We start from the raw sequence: 22,851 nt of genomic DNA on the forward strand, positions 1-22,851 counted from the left end.
TCCTTTTAGATCTGTCATTTAAATTTTTTAAAGTCTCATCTCCAATTCTTTTATTCTCTTCAGGCCACAGGTTTTCCTGTAAAGCTCTTATATGCGAGGATCTCTGTACACACTGTCTTCTGTCTTCTAAGCTTTGAATGGTCTAGACCTTTCTCATGGTTAGTTGTTTCTTATTCTACACTTTTATCTTAAATAGGACTTCTTCTACCCTGACCACTATTGAAATAATCACTTTCCAAGTGTATGATGAGTCTATCCCATTTCTAACAGATAGATTTATCATTTTCTTGCAGGTCATTAGTATTTACTAACAATGTATTAGTGGGCTATGGCATCCTAAAAGAGCCATATGAATCTTAAAACTTCTTACCAGCCATGTGAGTTTTAAAACTTCTCACCAGCCATATGAGTCTTAAAACTAATTGCTAATAAGGTACCTCTTGGATAACTACTTCTCTGTAAATGCTAGGTTTCTGTCTGTATGCAAACAAGTAGATATAAAAATATTTCAGTTTCTAAGTACTAAAAGTCCAGAAAGTTAAAAAAAAAAAAAAGTACAGAACGTTAACATTTTAAAATTCTGTAAGGTAGTACAAAATTATAGTGAAAATAATTCATTTAAAAGTTTGCATTCCCTTTATACTCTGCTTCTACAAAATATGCCAAATTTATCTATGGCTCAATATGCTCTACATGCCTGAAAATCACATTATGATAGCCAACTTAAAGTCTCATGAACATTATTTGTAAAAGATGATTTTGACCATAATAAGGTCTCTTCTGGTAGCCAATAAAACAAAGGAATGGGAAAGTAGGAAGAGGAGTGAGAAAGAAAGAAAGGGTGGGGGATGGATTAATACTCCTGAGGAAAATGGGCAACAAATTATGGAGGTGTGAAACAGGTTCAAAGTAATTTGTATATACCTGTTAGAGATGGTCTAAAGTAAAATTGTAAGAGCTATAAGCCACAAAAGTATTAAAAGGAGAAACTGAGTGTGGATCACCTCTTGAAAGAAGAAAAAGGAAGTGACAGGAAAGATATATTTGGAGCTAAGTGGTTTCTCCAGTGGGTCTCAGAGGCTAGGACTGCTTTTGTTTGCTTTTTGGGTGAAAAAGGAGACATACCTTTATCTAGGTAAAAAAAGAGATGGATTTGGGCTGGTACAAACACACCATTTTCAAATCACATATTCCTAACTGGCAGGAGTCTCAATGCATTTTGTCAGGTCAATGATACTCACTTATCTTCAACTATACAACTAGATATGTAATTGCATGATGAATACTTCACAAGTGGATAGAATATATATATAGCATCACATATCATATTATGGTTGTCTAATATTGCTAAAGTACTAGGGGAAAAATTTCACTAATCTGGGACCTAACAATGAGAGTTCAAATATAGAATCTAGCCCTTTAAATGAGAAAAGACATGGAATTTTAGGCTCATTTATGAGGTGCACAATCTGCTAGACCAGTAAAAACCATGTACATTGTTAACAACAGTGCTACTTACTTACTAACTTTGAGACTAGGTAAAATGCAATTTCTTCAACTGCTCTCCAAATCTTTCTAAACATGTGCTTGACTATTATAATGATTTTATTTAACAGGCAATAAACAGAACTGCAATCATAAGTACATTTAATAGGTGTGTTCACTACCCATTTTGATCATAGGAAGTTAATGTTATTTCTGAAGGCAATGCCATTGGAGCTACTCTTAAAAGATTTCAGGTGGAAACTTCTTTAATATTTCCCTATCCTGGGAGAGTTACTAGTCTTTCCATTATACTCTACTAGAGCACACTGGCCCTCTCTTAGGACATTCTTTCACTATATTAAAATTATCCATTATAGTAGATATCTCTCATCACTCCCACTCATTTCCTCACTCCACCTCCAACTGGAACAATAACACAAGAAACCATGTCTTACCTGTTTTTGTATTTCTATTTCCTGATTAAAGACATTCCAAAACAATGTGTGTAGAATAGACTGATTGCATAACTTTTTGAAACCTTTTTAAAGTCAATGTAGGTAGTTAATCTATCAGAAAGATTACTATCAAAACACACCTGGGTTTTAATTCTAGCTTTATCAAATTCAAACCATGAGCTTGGGCAAGCCACTTAATTTCCATGTTTCTTATTTCCTTCATCTACAAAACTGGATATAACTTGTTATATGTTCTTCTTAAAGATGGCAAGAAAAATGAACATCCAATGAACTATCATGAGTTCTTCTGAACAAGGGCAACATAAAATTCTAAATTCCGCTCTTCTTTGTTTCTGCTTTATTTCCCTCAGCTTTTAATTATCTAGCAAGGGGGAATTTAAAAGTTCTTTTGAGAGGAAATCATGAAACCAGAAATCAAAAGAGTTACAAAATTCTAAGTTATACAGTTATAAAAGTTCTAGTTTTATAATTTAAAAAATCAAATTATTCAAAATAGGATAAAGGGTAACTATAGGTGGATTTTCCATCTCTTGAAAAGGCTCAGAGTTCAGAGAGAACTTACAAACAGCATTAGATTATATACAATTATAAGCATTCAAATATAAAATGAAACAATAAACATATTCCTTTTGGAGAATACATAGCTTACAGGCAAAACAAAACAAAACAAACAAACTAAAAGGGAGAAAAAGAAATAAAAATAAAAGATTTTATCCATTTTATTCAGGAGAGAGAGAGAGAGAGAGAGAGAGAGAGAGAGAGAGAGAGAGGCAGAGACACAGGCAGAGGGAGAAGCAGGCTCCATGCAGGGAGCTGGACATGGGACTCGATCCCGGGTCTCTAGGATCATGCCCTGGGCTGCAGGCGGCGCTAAACCTCTGAGCCACTCAGGGATCCCCAAAATAAAAGATTTTAAGAACATAAAAAGTCTTTATAATAGAAAATATTCCGTTTATTTTAGTTAAATTGAAAAAAAAATCTCCCTCCTAAAGTACACTGTTTTAACTATACTTGTTCTATATGATTAACATCATCCTTAGATATCATCATTGACCTTTCCCCCACACAAGACTCAAGAAATTTAAGCATATCTTAGAAGCTAACTTCAAAATGACATTTCAGTATTAAAAAAGGCTCCCTGATTCCCATCCGTCCTCACAAGTGTGTTCAAGTACATAAAAAAGAAATGTGATATTGTCAATATGCCCAAGTTCTGAAGCACTATCATGCTGATCTGATCATGGTGTAGGTTTCCACCTTAAGCTTGGCAGGAAATGTTTGATTTATACACTGGCAGTATAAAATAATAAAATGGGGGCTGACAGCCCACTAGTTTAGACCTTAGCTTTTGTAACAGATCTGAAAGGTAAGATATGAGGAGAGACTTTTATTTTTTGAGGAGAGACATTTTAATGTAATTTGCTCATAGATAAAAAAAAATGTTATTGTTAAGTTTCAGTTGAACAATCAAATCACTTACAAGGCATTATCCCTAAAATTGCTTACTTCTTTTAAACTAATTCTGTATCTCACTGCCCATTTAGACGTTTTCTTTATTGAAAACTACAGCCAGGAGCCTAATAAACTAAAACTATCACTACATAAAGGTTTCACAGGTTTGTCAGCATCAAATAGAATACTTTAGTCCTGATGCAGTAAACCAAGGCTCTTTGTTGCAAGTGACTACTGACAGTTAAGAACTGGAGCTGCTCAAAAGTAACACTGGTGTCCTAGAAGAATATTTTTTCTGCACAAGGTAATTTTTTTAATCTTAAGGTTTTACATTATATTAGTATATGCCATTGACTATTTGCTGCTAATTGCTTGTCTGGTAATGGCTATAATCAGTACATTACATTGATTCTGTCTTTGAGATGTGGTTTTACATATTTGTCAAAGGTAAATTAAGACAGTCCTTGAGCAGTACTACCATGGAAAGTAATGGCTAAGAACTGAAGAATCCTCTTATATTACATTTAATCTCAAAAAGGCTATTGTTTCATTAAGTATAAGGACCTCTAATCCAACTCAAAATGTAAATGTAAACAAATTTGGTTTATCTTGAGTTACAGATTATAATTTCTTACAAATTCTCTTGAGTTTAGATATCAAGGAGACTTAATTCTCCAATAAATGGATATGACTATACAATCATAAAATCAATGGACAGTCCATTTAAAGATTTCTGTTAAATTTTTGAAGTAACTACAGTCAGCCCTAGATCATCTGCATTTGGGCAGTCTATTCATCATAAGAATTCTAAAGAGCTATTAATAGGATTAAATATTTCTTAATATTATAAAAACAAAATCACAAATGAAAAGCATTAATAATTTGGTCTAAAACTTGATATAGGGATCCCTGGGTGGCACAGCGGTTTGGCGCCTGCCTTTGGCCCAGGGCGCGATCCTGGAGACCCGGGATCAAGTCCCACATCGGGCTCCCGGTGCATGGAGCCTGCTTCTCCCTCTGCCTATGTCTCTGCCTCTCTCTCTTTCTCTCTCTGTGACTATCATAAATAAATCAAAATTAAAAAAAATTTTTAAAACTTGATATATTTGTTGTTAAAGTAATGAAATAGTCTAATAATATGAGCCAAGATGGTGAATTACAGTTTTTCTTTTTACTTTGCATACAACTTAATGTTTAAAATAGGTTATCTAAAAAAAATAAATCAGAATCTCATATATTTCTTTATGGAACCATTAAAATTGTATTATAAATGTATTATAATACATCCCTCTCCCTAGTATCGATGTCCTGGATGCTTGACTTTGTATATACTTTTATTAAAAAATATATGTATATATGTAAATGACAAAATAACCTGCTATCTAAAGTACATTATGGACTAAGTATTGATTCAGTTTAATTGCTAATTGCTACTACTAAAATTGTATGTATATGTAACAATAAGACTTTGAATGGTTGTAAGTAATATAATCTAAACTATGTTAACACTTGAATCTTTATAAAATTTGATAAACTAGGGGATCCCTGGGTGGCGCAGCGGTTTGGCGCCTGCCTTTGGCCCAGGGCGCGATCCTGGAGACCCGGGATCAAATCCCACATCGGGCTCCTGGTGCATGGAGCCTGCTTCTCCCTCTGCCTATGTCTCTGCCTCTCTCTCTCTCTCTGTGACTATCATAAATAAATAAAAATTAAAAAAAAATTTAAAAAAATTTGATAAACTAAATATGGCAGAGCGGTCTTCTTTCTATAGCATTTATGATGAATAGGGATAAAATGGGAGTCTCATATATATAGGAACATTTATTATTTTTAGAAAAAAAACAAACTACATTTAAAAATTAATAATAGGGACGCCTGGGTGGCTCAGCAGTTGAGTGCCTGACTTTGGCTCAGGGCATGATCCCAGAGTCCCAGGATTGAGTCCTGCACTGGGCTTCCTGCATGGAGCCTGCTTCTCCCTCTGCCTATGTCTCTGCCTCTCTCTCTCTCATTCTGGGACTCTCATGAAAAAAATAATAAAATCTTAAAAAAATAAAAATTAATAATAATATACTATAGTTACTAACTCAATAAATAACAAATAAGCAGATCAACTTCAATTCCACAACATGGCCATTTAATAATAGTAGAAGGTGATAGAAGAGAATTCCAGAAAGAAATGAAAGAACAGGAAAGAGATATAAGGAAGGGAGATAGGAACGGAGAAGGAAAGAGAGCAAGAGAAGGAGAGGGATTATGAACATAAACACTACTGGAAGGGAGGGAAAAGCTAGAAAAATGAAAAATAAGAGAAACAGAAATCATTAAAATCTAACATTCACTTATTAAAATGCTCATTATGTCTCCTTGAAAAAGACTCTCTTAGCTTGCTATTGACATTTAACTATAATTTTCTATTATTATTCAATTCTAAAAGAGGAGTCTGAAATTCTGATGGATTAACAAAATGTTGCTTATCTTGGCACTAAGGTTCACACTATATCATACCTCAAATCCTGCAAGTTTTAAAATAAAGGGAAAGACTTTTACCTACAAGATGGGGTATTTATATATAAATATGGAAGCATAAATATAGTAAGAAATATGAGAAAGGGTTAAACATACTCTTCAAATTGCCATCAAAGCACTGAGAAAACTAAGTGAAAGTCTGTCTTCTGGGGTTTTTTTGACCCATGCATAAATTAATAATACATATATTAGAAAAGGAACTTTATGTAACCAGAAATAAATTAATTATATCGATGACAATGAAAGGTAAAGTACTTTTCCAGAAAAATAGTCCTAATTCACCGTAAGTAAAATGGATGTTTCAAACAGACACTTAACTAACTAAACCATTACAGAATCACTCCATTAGAAACGATTTTATTGCTTTTCTTTGACTTCTCAAGATAAGCAGTACACTTGCTTTGGGCACATTTTTCCTCCTCAATACAAGAATTCTGAATTCTGCAAAACATTTGGTCCAGATAATCAAGTGTCTATTTACTTTTCACAATGAGAGTTTCTCATAGGCTTTAAATAAGATAGCTGTGCCCTGATTGTCTGATTAAATTAAAAAGTTAAGCATTTTAGCTTTTTAATCGGAGCATTTTCAGTTAAAATGTTTTATTAGAATATATTTATGCAATGTTTACATTTACTTTGCCCAGCCAAGATTTAAGACAATAAAATACTCACCTATAAAATATTTTTATTAATGTTTAGATTAACCTAATTATCAATATTGCTTGAGAAGCAAAGTGAACAAAGACAATTTTTAAAAAGTACATTTTATAAACAAGCCAAGCTTGAAATTTAACACTGAAAAATCAATTTTCATGTAAAATTTTATTTTTTCTGCTTTCATTTTACCTGTTTGGGATTTCTAATCATTTTCTTTTTTTTTTTTTCTAATCATTTTCTTAAAAAAATTAATTTTATAGGATCCATAATTATCTAATGCTATTAGCAAACAGTAAAACCACTCTTCATCAGTTTCTATTGACTAAGTATCTTATAATCTAAGATAGTATTTGATAACTACAAGTCATAAAATCAACTTAGGGGGTTGTGATTCCCATTTAAAAAATGAACTAGAAAAGAAAAAAGAATGCAGCAAAAATAACATTGCTTTCTGAAACTTTGCTTCAGTAGTGTTTATGTCCATAATTTAGGTTTGTTTCACCTTGCTTTAAAATGTATTTTTAATATAAAATTCCATGATAAAGATGATAAAGTAAACAAATAATACTATTGCTATAATACCAATATTGGATAGGAAATGATTTACTGTGGGAGTTCTTAGTAATGTTTGTTGCACAATTTTAATGGATTTATATATTAATACAGTTAGTGTTCCTATCTGTTTCCTGTCTCCACTTTGCATACTTATGTCCTAATTATGGTCACAATTATCAGAATTCCAAGCCAGATAAAAACAATTTCATAAAAGAAACAATGCAATAAAGTTAGAGCTTAAAATTTTCCTATAAATATACTCTTACCTGTTGGTAATCCTTTTCCTCTTAATCGGTCTCGAATAGCTTGGCTTCGATCAGGCTTTTGTTCACTGTTATGGGAAAGTTGATCCGTCTGTACACATATAAACAAAATCAAGTTTAACAAAACAATCTCCCTTTCATTTTCATGGTAATTATCTACAGAACGACACTAGTCAGACAATTTTTGGAGACTATAGTATTAAGAAAAGACACTCCACATTTGCTATTATTAATTTGTATTCCTTCAACAGGATTTATGTAACATAGTTCTGGCCAATTCATCTTCAGGAAATGAAAAGCAAGACTGAGTTATAGAAGAGTTAGTTATTTGCTAACTAGGGAACAAAGTTAGCCAAACTAAAGTAGTTAAAATGAGTTTCCTCTGAAAACAGTATACCTGAAGAGTTCTTTGTTTCCTGTAACTACGTTAATCTCTTAAGTTACATTATGATTTTAAAAACACATTAATTCTGGGGTAATAAAGCTTTCTCCTGATTATAACTATGGATGGAAGGTATTGACTTAAATCATTTTCAAAACTAATTTTCTAGATTTTTTTCTGCCAGAAATTACATTTGAGAAATGTTTTAAACTAAATGGACATATTGAGGAATGACAAATTTAAATAAAAAACAAGAGTCTTAAACTTTAATAACTTTAACTGATGGTACTCATTTAAAATAAAGCGTATCATTTTTTCCCTCTCTAGCTGCTTGAAACTTGGCTGCCATCATGAATGACACAGTAACTATCTGGACCAGGAAGTTCATGACAAACCAACTACTTCAGCTGAAAAAATGATCCTTGATATTCTTCACCCTGGAAAGGCAACAGCACCTAAGGCAGAAATTTGCAAAAACTAGCCAAAGTATATAAAACCATACCATATGTTATCTTTGTGTTTGGATTCCTACCCAATTTTGGTGGTGGCAAGACAACTGGCTTTGAGATGATTTATGATTCTGTGGATGACGCAAAGAAAAATGAACCCAAACACAAGACTTATATGACATGGCCCATATGAGAAGAAAAAGATCTCAAGAAAATAGCCCAAAGAACACAAGGACAGAATGAAAAATGTCAGGGAGTCTGCAAAAGCCAATGTTGGTGCTGGCAAAAAGAAATTAAGTGTCTAATGGTGAGCTGGAGATTGGACAACAGAAGGAATAAAGATTCTGCAGGGACTTTATCTGTGGTGATAGTGCAGATTTTTCATGAGAGGATAAATAACTTTTAAAAAATTAATAAAATAAAGGATATTAGAGGGGAGGCTAGTAGGGAGATGGTTGAAACCGGTGAAGGGGATTAAGAGTACATTTATCATGATGAGCACTTGAGCACTGAGTAATGATGTACAGAACTGCTGTATCACTATATTATACACCTGAAACTAATCTGACACTGTATGTTAACTATGCTGGAATTAAAGTAAAAAAATTAAAAATATATTAGCCAAAAAAGTATATTACCTTTAAAAAATAAATAAAATAAAAGTGTATCAAATTTGATCAAATTCCACACTATAAGGGGTGAAAAATTAGAACACTGGGTTTATTTAAATGATTGAATAGAAGCTTCAAGAAATAAACGGAGAGAGAATAATGAAGATAAATTATTTAAATCTGGCACCAAAAGCATGCATATATATTTGTTTACACACATACATACACACACATTTTAATATTCCTCTATTAGTGAAACTTGTTTGAGTATGGGTTAAAAATTCACTTAAGTTTAAGGTAGGGATGCCTTGGTGGCTCAGTAATTGAGCACCCGCCTCTAGGGTCCTGGGGCATGATCCTGGGGTCCTGGGATTGAGTCTTGCATCAGGTTCCTTGCAGGGAGCCTGCCTCTCCCCTTGCCTATGTCTCTGCCTCTCTCTGTGTGTCTCTCATAAATCAATAAAAAATAAAGTCTTAAAAAAATAAAAGTTTTAGGTAGTATATTCAAGGTATTATTTTTCCTACTTATAAGACTTACAAGTCTTATAAGATGGAAGTATTTCTGAAATGATATTATCCTTTAAATTACATAAATAATCTAGGTAGTGTATTGCACTATATTGTCAGTTACTAAAAAGATAAAGAACATCCTGCATCTTTGGGAATCTCTGTATCGACACTACTATTAATAATAGCGGCCATTTATTGAGCAATTACTAGAAAGCAGGGACTACATTAGGTGCTTTACATACTTTACGTTATTTAATACTCAAAACTGCTATGTGGTAGGGTTATTATCCTTGTGTTGCAGATGAAGAGAGAAATAGCAAGGAAACTTCAAAGAACCTTGAAGCAGCTCATCAACATTGAAATAATTATCTGTAAACTGTTCAGTAATATGAGTCGATGATATGTGTTACTACTCCTATTTTACAGATAAGTAAAATTGAGGTCAAAGATGCTTTAACATTAAATCAGTAGAAGAACCAAGATAAGTAAACTGGCCTGTTGACTTTTACTCTATGTTAATTAAGTAGATAAGAATTATGGTTACTTGAAATGAATTTCACATTTAGGACCAAATCATTCTATCAGCTCCTGGAGGCAACAACAGCTTTGAGGAGCAAAATGGCTAACAGCGTGGGCTCTGGAGCCTGAGAGATGCATGTTCCAATTGTGTCTGTCATTTCCAAAGTGCATGGTCATGGTCAGGTTATTTCATCTTTCAAAGCTTTGGTACCATTATCTCTAAAATGGGCGTGAAATTATCTTCTGTAACCTGAGATTGTTAAAATGAACAAATGTGGAAAAGCACATAAGCCATTTAGCACAGTGCCTGGCACAAAACACTGAAAAAAAAAAACCATAGCCGTTGGAATTCCTTCTGTTGGGTGACATCCAGGAGACTAGCAAGAGCAATAGAAAGATGAGGGGAACATTGTTATTTCTTAGTAGAAATTTGCCTCTGGAAAGGCACACTATCTATGTACTAACTCTGATTGACCCTTCTATTCTCTCCTACTAAACATTCCCACAACATATCCCATCTCAGACTTACTACTACTATTCCTCAAACATACCCTGCTCTTTCCTATTTTATGGCATTTATCCAGACTTACTTTCCTCTGCCTAGATTACTTCCTATCAGACTACTGGATCTAGTTCAAAGTGCTATTTTTCAATGCAGTTATACTTTATATCCTTCCCCTCAAACCCTCATAGCTTTTAAAATTCTTCCTGTGGTTTTCATACCTTCTTCTGCATTTTATATATAATTAGTTGTAGAACTTTATGGTTGTAGAACTTTACATAAGAGCTCATAGAAGGTAGCAAATATTTTATTCAAATTTTTATCTTCTGTAGTATCTAGACAGGATTCATATGTAGTTGAGCAATATAATTACTGTCATAAACTGCCTTAAGTACTAATTGTAAAGAGATGGAAATCTTTTATCTAATATGGGCAACTATTAGAAGGATATCAGAATTCCAGGGAGGAATATTTCTTCACAGAAAGAAGGAAGAAAAAATAATTCCAGGATTCTTAATATAGGAATAAAATCAGCAAGACAAAAGTCTTAGAGGAAATGTGGTATAATAGAAAGATCCCTGGACTAATAGGAAACATATGTCCCACGAGCTGTGGGAGTCTCAATTTCCTTATTTATAAGCTGAAGGAGTTAATTACAGATCAATGTTTCCCAAAGGTTAGTGTCATGAGACAATAATAATAAAAAAAAAAGACCTAAATAAGTTTGGAAAATGTTTTACCTACATGTATATCACATGTAATATAGTCTAGTGTATTAAAGGCTCTGAGAAGTTCTGTAGTGAAAATATACTTTAATTTCTCTTAAACAGGTTTTCCTCAAACATATTTAATCACAAAGGAATTTTAAAAAAACAAAACTATATTTGATACTATGTAGGAACTTTGGTCTGGATAGAGGGCTTTCATAGATTTTTAGTAGCTTTACCTTTGTTCAAAAAAAAAAAATCACATGCAGGAATATAAACAAAAAAATAAAACTGGAGCAGCTCTAGTTAAGGAGGGTATCAAATAACCAGCCGAGAACCCCATATGCTCAGCCTCTATTCCCTTTATTCCTTTCACTGTATAAGTACAAAGGCTGCATAGGGTACAGTTTATAAACCATTTGCCTGGAAGAATCTATGAGCCTGTTTCTTGTCAACTAGCAAGCCGTATGGCATTTGGATATACCCCGGTCAGCCATACAACATCCTGGTTAAGATGGCAGAACTAAACCCCTAGGGAAGAAGAAGTAAGAAGCCATCAATAACATTGTGTGACAATGGCAAATCTGTAGTCCACACAGAAGAGTAGGACCTCACTCAGGTACCATAACTCTAAGGGTAAGAGCAGATAAAGTTTGGCTCTAGATCAGATATCAAAAACCAAGGAGTATCCAAGTACTATATATTCATGTCTTTTGGTCCCAGATAAAGTATAAAACATGGTTTGCAGAGGTGAGACTATAGATACAGGGTTTGCTATTCTTGAGGTTCTTCACATCTATGACGAGAGAGAGAGAGAGAGAGAGAGAGAGAGAGAGTGAGTGTCCAGGTCTTGGGGTACTTTAGTAGAGATACAAGCATGTATCACCCCTACACACCAGCTGACAGTGTCTACAGAAGGTGGGGAGGGTTTCAAGACTACCCAAGGGGTTCAGATAAGTAAGTGGCCAAGAAAGAGATTTAAGCAACAGAAAGTGCATTTTTTTAAGAAAGTGCATTATTAATGCTAAAATCCATTTTGAATGTCAATGTGTTTTTTATAATAGACAGAACCACTTGCTGGAAGCTCCTGTTATGATGTAACAAAGGAGGCAAGAGCAGACATTTTCAACTCTAACATGTTCTAAAAAAGAGATTCTCATAAATACTAGGACACTAAAGTTATTGCACTGGGCTTCTAAATTTTAAGTACTGTTTTTTTTTATTTTTTTTTTAAGATTTTATTTAGTTATTCATGAGACACATAGAGACACAGGCAGAGGGAGAAGCAGGCTCCATGCAGGAGCCAGACATGGGACTCGATCCCGAGTCTCCAGGATCACACCCTGGGCTGAAGGCGGTGCTAAACCACTGAGCCACCCAGGCTGCCCTTAAGTACTGTTTCAAATAAACAATTAACATTAGCACAAGAAATTTAATGTTCTTAGTCTTCATTGAGAAAAATGCTACCTACTTATAGTATCTTTAAATAAAATTTTGCAATATTCTGCTAAATTTTAAAATACCACTTCATGTACCAGTTGGAACTATAGCTTACCCCAGAAAGATTTCCCAGAACCAGTTTTACCAACTGCTTCACATAGGAAAATGAAGGTGCACAATTGCTATTCCTAATGTGGGCACTGCAAGCATCCAGGACGGTCCGAACAGAAACTCGAGCATAAATAACATCTTCACACATTCCAAGCAGTATGCTGTTGAGATGATCTCCAAGCTTGATAGGCTGAATATAAAGAAGGGAAAAGCCACTTTGATAACTGTGGGTAAATCTTATCCAACATGAGACAAGCTATCACAGGAGTCACAGGAACCACTCCAAACACCTTCAAATACTTGGAGGAAAGGAATTCCTTATCATGTATACACACACACACACACACACACACACACATATTTTAAAGATTTTATTTATTTATTCATGAGACACAGAGAGAGAGAGAGAGAGAGAGAGAGGCAGAGACACAGGCAGAAGGAGAAGCAGGCTCCATGCAGGGAGCCCAACGTGGGACTGCATCCTGGGGCCCCAGGATCACGCCCCAGGGCCAAAGGCAGGTGCTAAACCACTGAGCCACCCAGGGATCCCTCCTTATCATATATATTTTATATATATTTATATTTTTTATATTTATATTTATTTATATTATATATTTTTACTACATATATAAAATATATATGCATATATATTTTACTACATTTTACCTTTTCATAACCCCCCAAATTAGCAAAAGATGGTTAACATACCTTTCCCCAAATAGGAAGTATTACAGAAAAACTCAGGTTTTTTTATATGATAAAGAAATGAAATTCCTGAGTTATTCAAATATTTTGGTAAGCAGTTACATGTGTGTGTGCGTGCATATGTGTGTGTATACATATTCTGAGTGAATAAATGATTTCCTAACAATCAAAATATGTAATATAGTCAATATATATTAAATATAATTTGACTCTGATGATAACTTAGATTTCAAATACTACAATGACTTAAGATCATCTAAATATTAGTTCTCATTATGCTGGTGACACAGAGGACCTGGAATGTAAGATTTTTTAATTAGTTGACATGATTTGTAGAATATTCTATCCAAATGTCCAATAAGCATACTAAGAAATACAAATTAAAATCACAAAAAGAGGCCAGTACAACTCGACAGAATGGCTAAAAAGAAAAAGACTGATAATTTGAAGTACTGATAAGGAGAAAAGCATTGTTGGTAGGAGTTTAAACCAGTACATCTACTTAGGTTAAAGCATGCTCTTTCTATGACCCTTCCTTTCCACTTCTCATCCATTTGGGTATTATGTCATCCTTTAGATCTCAGATTAGATGCAATACCCTTTAATAAACTCATCCTAACCCTCTAAGTCTAGTAAGAGGTTCCAACTCTGGTTTTCCATAACACCCTCCATTTCCCTACCACAGCATTCACACATTGTTATAATTGGTTATTTAATTGCTTGTACCTATGGATGTACTCTACAGGCATGGGTCATTATATTTCTGTATATGTCTACTACAGTGTCTGACACAAGATAGGGGCTTTTGAAATGGCATTAAGTATTTGCATACTGATAGCAAAATACAAATGAAAGTTTATACTTCTTCAATTTGTACATTAGATACTGACTTAATTTTCAGTTATCTGAAGAGTATAAAGTGTGAATCATAGGCTGTGATCACATTTTACACGTAAATTAGGTTGTACAATATATGACACCAATATTTCTGGTAATAATTTAACCTTTTCACTTGAATTTATAAAATTGAGGTTGAGAAGAGAGAGTACATACACAGTATTTTTCATGATACAAAATGAGGCCAAGTTGAAGATTCTAAGAATTTTAGAATAAAAGCCTAAATCATTTGTTACTTAATTTGATAACAAACAACACTGATACTAGTTATTTTTTGTTTTTGATTTCTAAATGCCTAAAAACCTAATTCTATATACTATATCTTTGTGTTGATGAAATACAGTTAGTTTTAAAATTTCCATTACTATTAATTATTTTTATATTAGGTCTTCAGGAATCAGTTATTTTAGAAAATAAGGACTAGAAACAGCCCAACAGTCATCAGAGCCCAAAATTTTAGGAAGTGTTGCTTTAATGTTGGTGTCCGCTGCCATAGGCTTAGTGAAGCATGATTTTGAGGCCTTAAGAAAAAAAGTAATGAAGTATAAACTATCCATTGAGACATAGTGAAAGCAACTATTCCTACATGTCTGCATCAAAAAAGGTTATCACTTTAGTTCAAGAATGAATCATCAAGGGGCAGCCCCAGTGGCTCAGTGGTTTAGCGCCGCCTTCCACCCGGAGCATGATCCTGGACACCTGGGATTGAGACCCACATCGGCTCCCTGCATGGAGCCTGCTTCTCCCCCTGCCTGTGTCTCTGCCTCTCTCTCTCTCTCTCTCTCTCTCTCTCTCTCTCTCTCTCTCTGTCTCTAATAAATAAATAAAAGTAAAAAAAAAAGAATGAATCATCAACATTTACAATCCCTCTTACCAAACATTACATTAGAAGAAATATGGTAAACTCCCATTTTTCTTGCTATAATTTTTGAAGAAGTCACTATATCCCGGACTAAATGTTGAAATGTAGGTAGTAACTGCTATAATTCTATGAACATTCTGAGAACCATAATGGCTTTAGTATTGCATTATACCATTCTGAGACTATGACAACAAACAGCATAGAAATACTGGTATGCCTAATAACATGCTGTAGAACATAAATAATATAAGCAAGAACTTTTTATAAAAGGGTAAAACTGTACAAATGTGCAGATTAGACTTACTTGGCTCTGAGGCACTTCATGGTCAGCCCCCCAATACAATGTCATTCCAAGAGAATAAATATGGATCTATGGATAGAATTAAAAAAATCATTTTATGGTGTAAAAAAAAAAAAAGTTAACACTTTTAGCAAGTACTAAAAAAAAGAAAAATTTAGTGAGTACTGTATATTCATGACTTTTTGTCCCAGATAAAGTATAACACATGATTTGAGAAAAATCATCATTTCATATCTTACATAAATGTTAAGAGCTTAAAATAGAAAAAACTGGAAATTATCAGAACAGACTTTTCCCCTTAACTCCCCAGCCTAACATCTATGAATAATTTTGTTACTTCTTAAAGTTTCTTTATGCAAACTCATGCAAACATATTCTTTCTTCTTCTTTTTAAAATGAAGTAATCTCTATGCCCAATGTGGGGCTCCAACTCATGACCTCAAGATCAAGAGCTGCATGCTCTATTGACTGAGCCAGCCAGGTGCCCCACAAATAAATTTTTTTTATAATGTCAGAAACTTTAAAAATTACTCTGCACTTACATTTTTAATTTAGCAAGAGATATATGTGACGTCATTTTGTACATGTAGGTATTGCTCTTGAATTGATTCTCTGAGATTATGGATTGAAGGGTAAATCATCTACAGTTTGACACATTGTTGATTCCTACACAGAAGTTGTATCATTTTGCATTTCTACTAGCAACACATAAGAGATTTTTTTCACAAGCTTTGTCTATAGAATGTGCTACAAAGATCTAGACTTTTGCTAATGTGAAGAGAAAAAAATCTTACGGAAATTTTTTTTCTGCACTGAAGTTTTGATTAGCATTTTTCTCACTAAGAATGGATGGGGTAGTGGATGGAGAAAGAAGCTGGTGAAAAGAGTTTTTGCATTGTTTGTATGCTTCTTAAAGATTACAAAAATAACTACACATTTCTATGCTGATAGGAGTGATCCAATAGGGAAAACTGGAACTGTAGGAGAGAGCAGAGGTTGTTGGGAGTACATTGCTGAATAGGGAGGTGGAAGTTAAAGGATAAGTAAAGGAGTTGGCTTTACAGAGGCGCTCGGACAAGTCATCTGTCGTAAGGAGACCAAGAATGTGGGAATTTATGTGAGTAATCTGGTAGTGGGATCCTTCTACTTCTTTCCTGTGAAACAGGAAGTGAGATGAAAGTGATGACAGTTAATATTATAAGTAATCATTTCCCATTTTTCCACCTGTTGAGAAACCCAAGAGTTAAACTTCTAGCCCATCTCAATTGATACTGCATAATCCTACTCCAGTGCCATCTTATTTTCTTGTCTTACTTTCACTTTGCACTTATTTTCTCACCTTTTTTTTTTTTAAGTTCTCTAAACGGTCTCAAATTCTCTTTCGAAACAGGTGAGGTATACACAAATAAAATTGAATATCCTTCTTACACTTTCACAACACTTTAACCTACTCCAACTTTGTCTCTTAAATCATTCCAGATTCCAGACTGGAAAAGTTGTTCCTCTTTTTCAAATATTTTCAGATCCCAATTTTAAAGAAATCTCAATTTTTCATCATGACAAACAAGGTTCATTCTGACTTGCCTCTACCTCCTTTTCCTAGCCAGATTTATTAGTTTCCCTATTATTACTCCTTTGCCTACCATAACCTAAATACTTCAGCACTACTAAGTAATTCTATTGCCAAAATGAATTCTTCTGTTTAATTTTTCTTAAGCACTTCTTTCTACAAGAATTCCTTTCTTCATCTGTCAATAAAATTCCTACACATTATTGATGGTCTAGAGATGTATGCAATACAGATTATCGCAAACAGGAAAAAGCATTCTCTCTTTCATGTATAGTTATATTTCATTTACATCTCTAATGAAACAATTAATATTGCCTATAATATAATAAAGATGGGTCCATGTTTGTATTCCTTAAGGAAGTCTTTTTATACATCTTACTATACCTCTTAGCAGCTAACACAGAACTTGTACCTAGTATATATGCAATATATGCCTGCTGAACTTAATTAAACGTACATTAAGTTCAAGAGAGCATAGTCCAGGCTATATGTATATTTCTTTTTAGGTTTCTTTTCAAAGAACACCTTTTTCAAGAGCCTCATATATGAAACACATTTCTCATGGCTTTAGCATAAAGAACTAATTACATATTCAAATTTATTTCTCTTAACACACTAATATTGATTTGTGATTCTGAGTGCTTTAAGATTCTTTATTTTATTTACTTCTCAATATGCTAAATGAATTACTATATATTAATAATTTTTATGGATGACTATATAAATCAGCATAATTCTTAAAATTAGGTTATAAAATCTTACATTTGTTTATCATCTATGTATATAGTGTAATGATTAATTCTGCGTCAACTTGACTGGACCAAGGATGCCTAGATAGTTGGTCAAACATTACTCTGGAATTTTTGTGAGAATTTTTTAAATGAAATTAACAATTAATTCAGTGGACTGAGTAAAGCAGATTGCTCTCTCTAATGTGGGTGGTTCTTATTCAATCATTTGAAGGCCTGAATAGAACAAAATGGTTTAACCATTCCTGAAGAACAGAAAATATCTTTCTAGCGACTGCCTCTGAACTAAGACATTAGTTTTCTTGATTTTGGACTTGAACTGAAACATCAGCTCTTCCTGTGTCTCAGGCCTGCTGGCTTTCAGACCGAATCACATCATCTGTTCTCCTGGTTCTCAGGCCTTTGGAATTAGAAATGACAAGTATAACTAAACTTGGGAAGTAGACTTAAGAAATTCAGACAATTAAGTGAATATGTGAAAAGGGAGGAGTCAGAGATAAAGATACAACAAAAATGTGACATGGATAGAAGGGCACTTGAGTGAGCAAGGTAATATAACTCACGGGGAGCAGAAATATATTTTTTTCTTTATAGTTATAATGGGCTGGAATGTAAACTCCATAAGTGGGAGGACTTTGTCCCATTTACCACTCTACCCCAGGACAGCACTTAACATATAGTAGAAATATTTAGTGGGTGTTTACACCGTGCTGGGTACTGTTCTAAGTATTTTATAGGTATTATATTATTTAATTTTCTAATAACCTTATGAGGCAAATACTATCATTATCCCTTTATATATAAGTTACCTGAGGCATAGAAAGGTAGGCAAGTTGTATGGGGTCACATATCTTTCAAGTGACAAAGCCAGAAATTTTACTCAGAACCCACACTTGATAAATATTTGTTGAAAAATAAAATGGGATACTAATGAAACAGTCATCACCCAGAAGGCTCATAGAACACCTTCTACTTCTACAGGCATCCTCTAAAGAGGAGATGTTAAGTCTTTGAAGATTTGCTTACTAATCATGAGACACTGGGTAAAGTACTGCAGTCTGATATGCAGATAGCATGCACTCAGTGATCTCTGTGAAGAAATAAGAGCTGCTTTATGTGTGCTACATAGCTTTATTTATTTATTTATTTATTTATTATTTATTTAATTTTTACATAGCTCCTTTTAGCAAAACCCCTTGAGATTGTGTGGCTCTGCATTTAATAGCAATAAAGCATAAATATCTTTGGGTGAAAAAATTCTGAATTGTTTCTACTCACTCAACAAATTTGAGAGACTGTAAGTGGCAGATATGGCATAGAGCAATGTTTCTTTAACTTCACTGCAGATCAGAATCATCTGGTGAAATACAGACAGAGGGTCCTATCTCTAGGGTTTCTGATTTAGTAGATCTGGTGTAGGATCTGAGAACTTGCTTTTCTAACAAGTTCCCATATGATTCTGATGTTGTTGGCTGGAGGACAACACTTTGAGAACCATCAGTACAGAGCAGAGGGGATAATATAACAATGAGTAGGACAGGCAGGGTCCTTTCTATCTCAAATCTTCTGCTATAGTAAACAAGACAAGATAACATCATGTACAAGAGAGTACATGGAGAGTACAAATAGGGAAAAGAAGGCAATGAGGGCATGAGACAAGAGTCAGATGGCACGAAAGAGTATTTGAGGCTGAAGGAAGAATGTGCAAGGGTTAAGAAGAAAAAAAAAAGCACTCAGTGCATCTAAGACATTACAATAAGTCCAGAATGGCAGAAACATAGAGTTTGAGATAAAGACTGCTCAGAGGAAAGGCTGGTGCAGTACACCCTCAGAGGCCATGGTAAGGAGTCTAGAGCTTCTTCAAGAGAAATGGAGAGTCTGAATAATTTTAAGCAGCAAAAGGACAAGTTCGGATATGGGTTTTCAAAAATGCACTGACCATAATTAAAGAACAGACTGGACAAGGTCAAGACTGGAGGCAGGGAGATGATTAGAAAGTGTTTGTGGCACTGGTCATTCATGATGGACTGGACAAGGTATATTCACATTGTTGTATACCAGATCTCTAGAACTTCTTCATCTTGCAAAACTGAAACTATACCCACTAAGGACAAATTCCTCCTTCCCCCTCTCATCAGCCCTAGGTAATCACATTTCTACTTTCTGTTTCTATGATCTGACTACTGTAGATATGTCACAGGAGTATCATACAAATACCATAGAGTATTTGTCTTTGTATGATTGGCTTATTTGCTTAGCATAATGTCCAAAGGGTCACCCATGTTGTAGGATGTGATAGTATTTCCTTTTTAAAGCTGCATAATATTCCACTGGGTGTATATGACACATTCTCTTTATCCATTCATCCATCATTGGACATTTGAATTGCTTCCTCAGGGGTATTAAGAATAACGTCACCATGAATATGGGTATAAAAATATCTCTTCAAGATCTCACTTCGAATTCTTTTGGAAATATACCCAGAAGTGAGATTGTTGGATCACACAGTAGTCACACAGGAATGTCCATACTGTTTTCCATAATAGTCACATCATTTTACATTCCTAAAAACAGTACATAAAAGTTCCATTTTCTCTGCATCCTTGATAACACTTGCTATTTTCTATTCTTTTATGATAGCCATCCTAGTGAGTGTGACATAGATATCTCCACAACTCCAGCATTTAAAATGTTCAATTTAACTATGTTACCACCTATTGGACTCTGGCACTAGACAATCCTGGAGTTTCTTTAGTGATTTGCATAGTGCCTATCATATAACAAGTATCCTTGTCAAATTTATGGATGAATAAACAAATGGGAAGGAGGGGAGAAAGGATGCATTAATAAGATTTAATATAGAGTACGTATAGAATAATGTGGTAAGGGAATTTGGTCTTTTATTTTTAAGTAATCTCTATACCGAATGTGGGGCTTGAACTTATATCGCTGTGAGATCAAGAGTCACATGCTCCACTGACTGAGCCAGCTAGGTACCCCTGATCTTTTCTTGCCAAGTTCAGTTGAGGCTTCTGCTAAGGTTGGAGAAGTGAGTTTCCAGTATTACTGTTATAAAGATGACCCGTGATATTCAAGAAGAACAGAGGTAATAGGAGCCATATTCCTGACATTTAGACTACAAATTAGTGGCAATAAACACTTAAACTAAGATTTCTTTAGTTTACCAGGGATATAGTAAAAATCCCTGAGCATATCAATATTGTTGAAGACAAATCACAACAAGAATTTGATTCAGGTTCCAATTCCAGCAAACTGGTTTCAAAAGAATTGCCAAATTAAGCACACAGCATGTGCTATGCAAGCAGGAAGTGAACAATTATCAAGTAAAACAGAAAAGCCAGAGGATCAAAAAGCTTAGTGTGACCTGTATAAACCTATGTTGTTTTATAGAGGCATGTTATCTTGAAAAGTAAAATTTTAAGGCAAATAAATGAAAGTGCCTGTTTATAGAGCTGGTAGTGAGGTAAATTTTTTCATACAACTGTATATATACAGTTTACAAAACAAGTTCCACTGAATAAAGAGAACATTTTTATGCATCAAGATCTTACTAAATATTCATTATTATTCATGATATTGTGCTAGGCATTGAAATTATTTTTAGAAGTTTTATATGCCATTAGTAGTAAGCATGTATTGAATACTACTAGTTAATGACATATCCTTAACTCATAGAAGTAATGACATGCAGTTACCATCCTTCTACAGTACACCTCTGTCCCATTAAAATCAGAATACTAGAATAACAAATTTTTAAAAATATTTTATTTATTTATTTGACAGAGAGAGAGAGAGAGAGCACAAGTAGAGCAGCAGGCAGAGCAGCAGGTAGAGGGAGAGGGAGAAGCAGGCTCCTCACTGAGCAGGGAGCCCGATGTGAGACTCAATCCCAGGACCCTGGGATCATGACCTGAGCCAAAGGTAGATACTTAACCGACTAAGCCATCCAGAGGCCCCTAGAATAATGATTTTTAATTTTTAATTTCCATACTAACAATATTAAGTCAATCTGTTTCCATGAATTTATTGGCCATTAGTCATCAAATAAATGTATGTTCTTTTGCCCCCCTCCAAAAGAAGACTAGAATATATGACTATTCCTCTGACCTTTTCTTTATATTTACATTACAAACAGGAATGGGATTGAAAAACTTGACTTTAATTTTCTTTATATTTAGAATTGCACTGGAGCTTTTGAGGCATGAGGTAAACCAGAAGTTCGAATTAGATTCACTAAGAAATCAGCTTTAACACAATAATGGTAACAATGCCACACACATCCTATCCCAGCACTGGCTCCTAAACACTCAGCCTAGTAATAGGGAGGCATCAAATCATTTTCCCAACCATGTGCTCTAACAGTTATACCTAAACACAGGGCAGTTTACTTGTTTGGGTATCTTGCATCACAGGGCAAAATGGGAAAGCCTTTAGCAAATTAGAAAAGCACTTGTGCACCTGAAATTTCTACTAAGCACTTTTCTCTTTTATTGTGGATTTTAAATGCTTTCAAGAATTTATAAACACCTGTTCAAAACTTTTCATAATTGGAAGAAAACCTACTAAAAATCAGTAGAAGTTCTTAAACTAAGTCATTCCTGACTTTATTGCAGTGTTTCTTAGTTTTTCTGAGGTCACCAGATCTGCTTGAGAGACTGATAAAGTTATGGGCATTGTTCCTCAAAAGTGCTCAGACATGCAAAACTTATTTTGCTATTTCATTGGTTTGTAGATATCCTTAAGTTCAATTAAGATCTAGAGATCTCAAGGGTTAAATAATTTGCACAAACACCATGTCTATTTCCTATATTCCAATTATCCAATTTTATCTTTTAAAAGTTTATTATTAGGTGTACCTGCATGGCTCCATTGGTTGTATCCCACTCTTGATTTTGGCTGGGTCATGATCTCAGGGTCAGGAGATGGAGCCATGTGTCAGGCTCCATGCTCATCAGGGAGTCTGTTTGAGATTTCTCTCCCTCTCCCACTACCCCCTCCCCTGCTTGTGTGCTTTCTCTCTCAAATGAGTAAGTAAATATTTTTTAAAAAAATTATTAAGTGAACCACAGAGTGTACAGAATGAATACATGCTATTTAA

The 22,851-nt window shown here is 34.2% G+C and overlaps 1 protein-coding gene across 8 annotated transcripts in view; it reads right to left on the minus strand.

The window, feature by feature from the left end:
* The window catches only part of PTPN13 (protein tyrosine phosphatase non-receptor type 13), a 204,645-nt gene that overhangs the window by 100,063 nt on the left and 81,731 nt on the right, over window positions 1–22,851 (minus strand). For all 8 annotated transcript variants that reach the window (XM_055313038.1, XM_055313035.1, XM_055313034.1 and 5 more), the window contains exons 4-6: window positions 15,417–15,482; window positions 12,653–12,838; window positions 7,421–7,508 (exon numbers count right to left, since the gene is read on the minus strand). In XM_055313038.1, coding sequence (XP_055169013.1) covers window positions 7,421–7,508; window positions 12,653–12,838; window positions 15,417–15,482 — 340 coding nt within the window. The remainder of the gene's footprint in view (window positions 1–7,420; window positions 7,509–12,652; window positions 12,839–15,416; window positions 15,483–22,851) is intronic.

The sequence above is a fragment of the Nyctereutes procyonoides genome, unplaced genomic scaffold (assembly GCF_905146905.1).
Source record: "Nyctereutes procyonoides isolate TBG_1078 unplaced genomic scaffold, NYPRO_anot_genome, whole genome shotgun sequence".
NCBI lineage: Eukaryota > Metazoa > Chordata > Mammalia > Carnivora > Canidae > Nyctereutes > Nyctereutes procyonoides.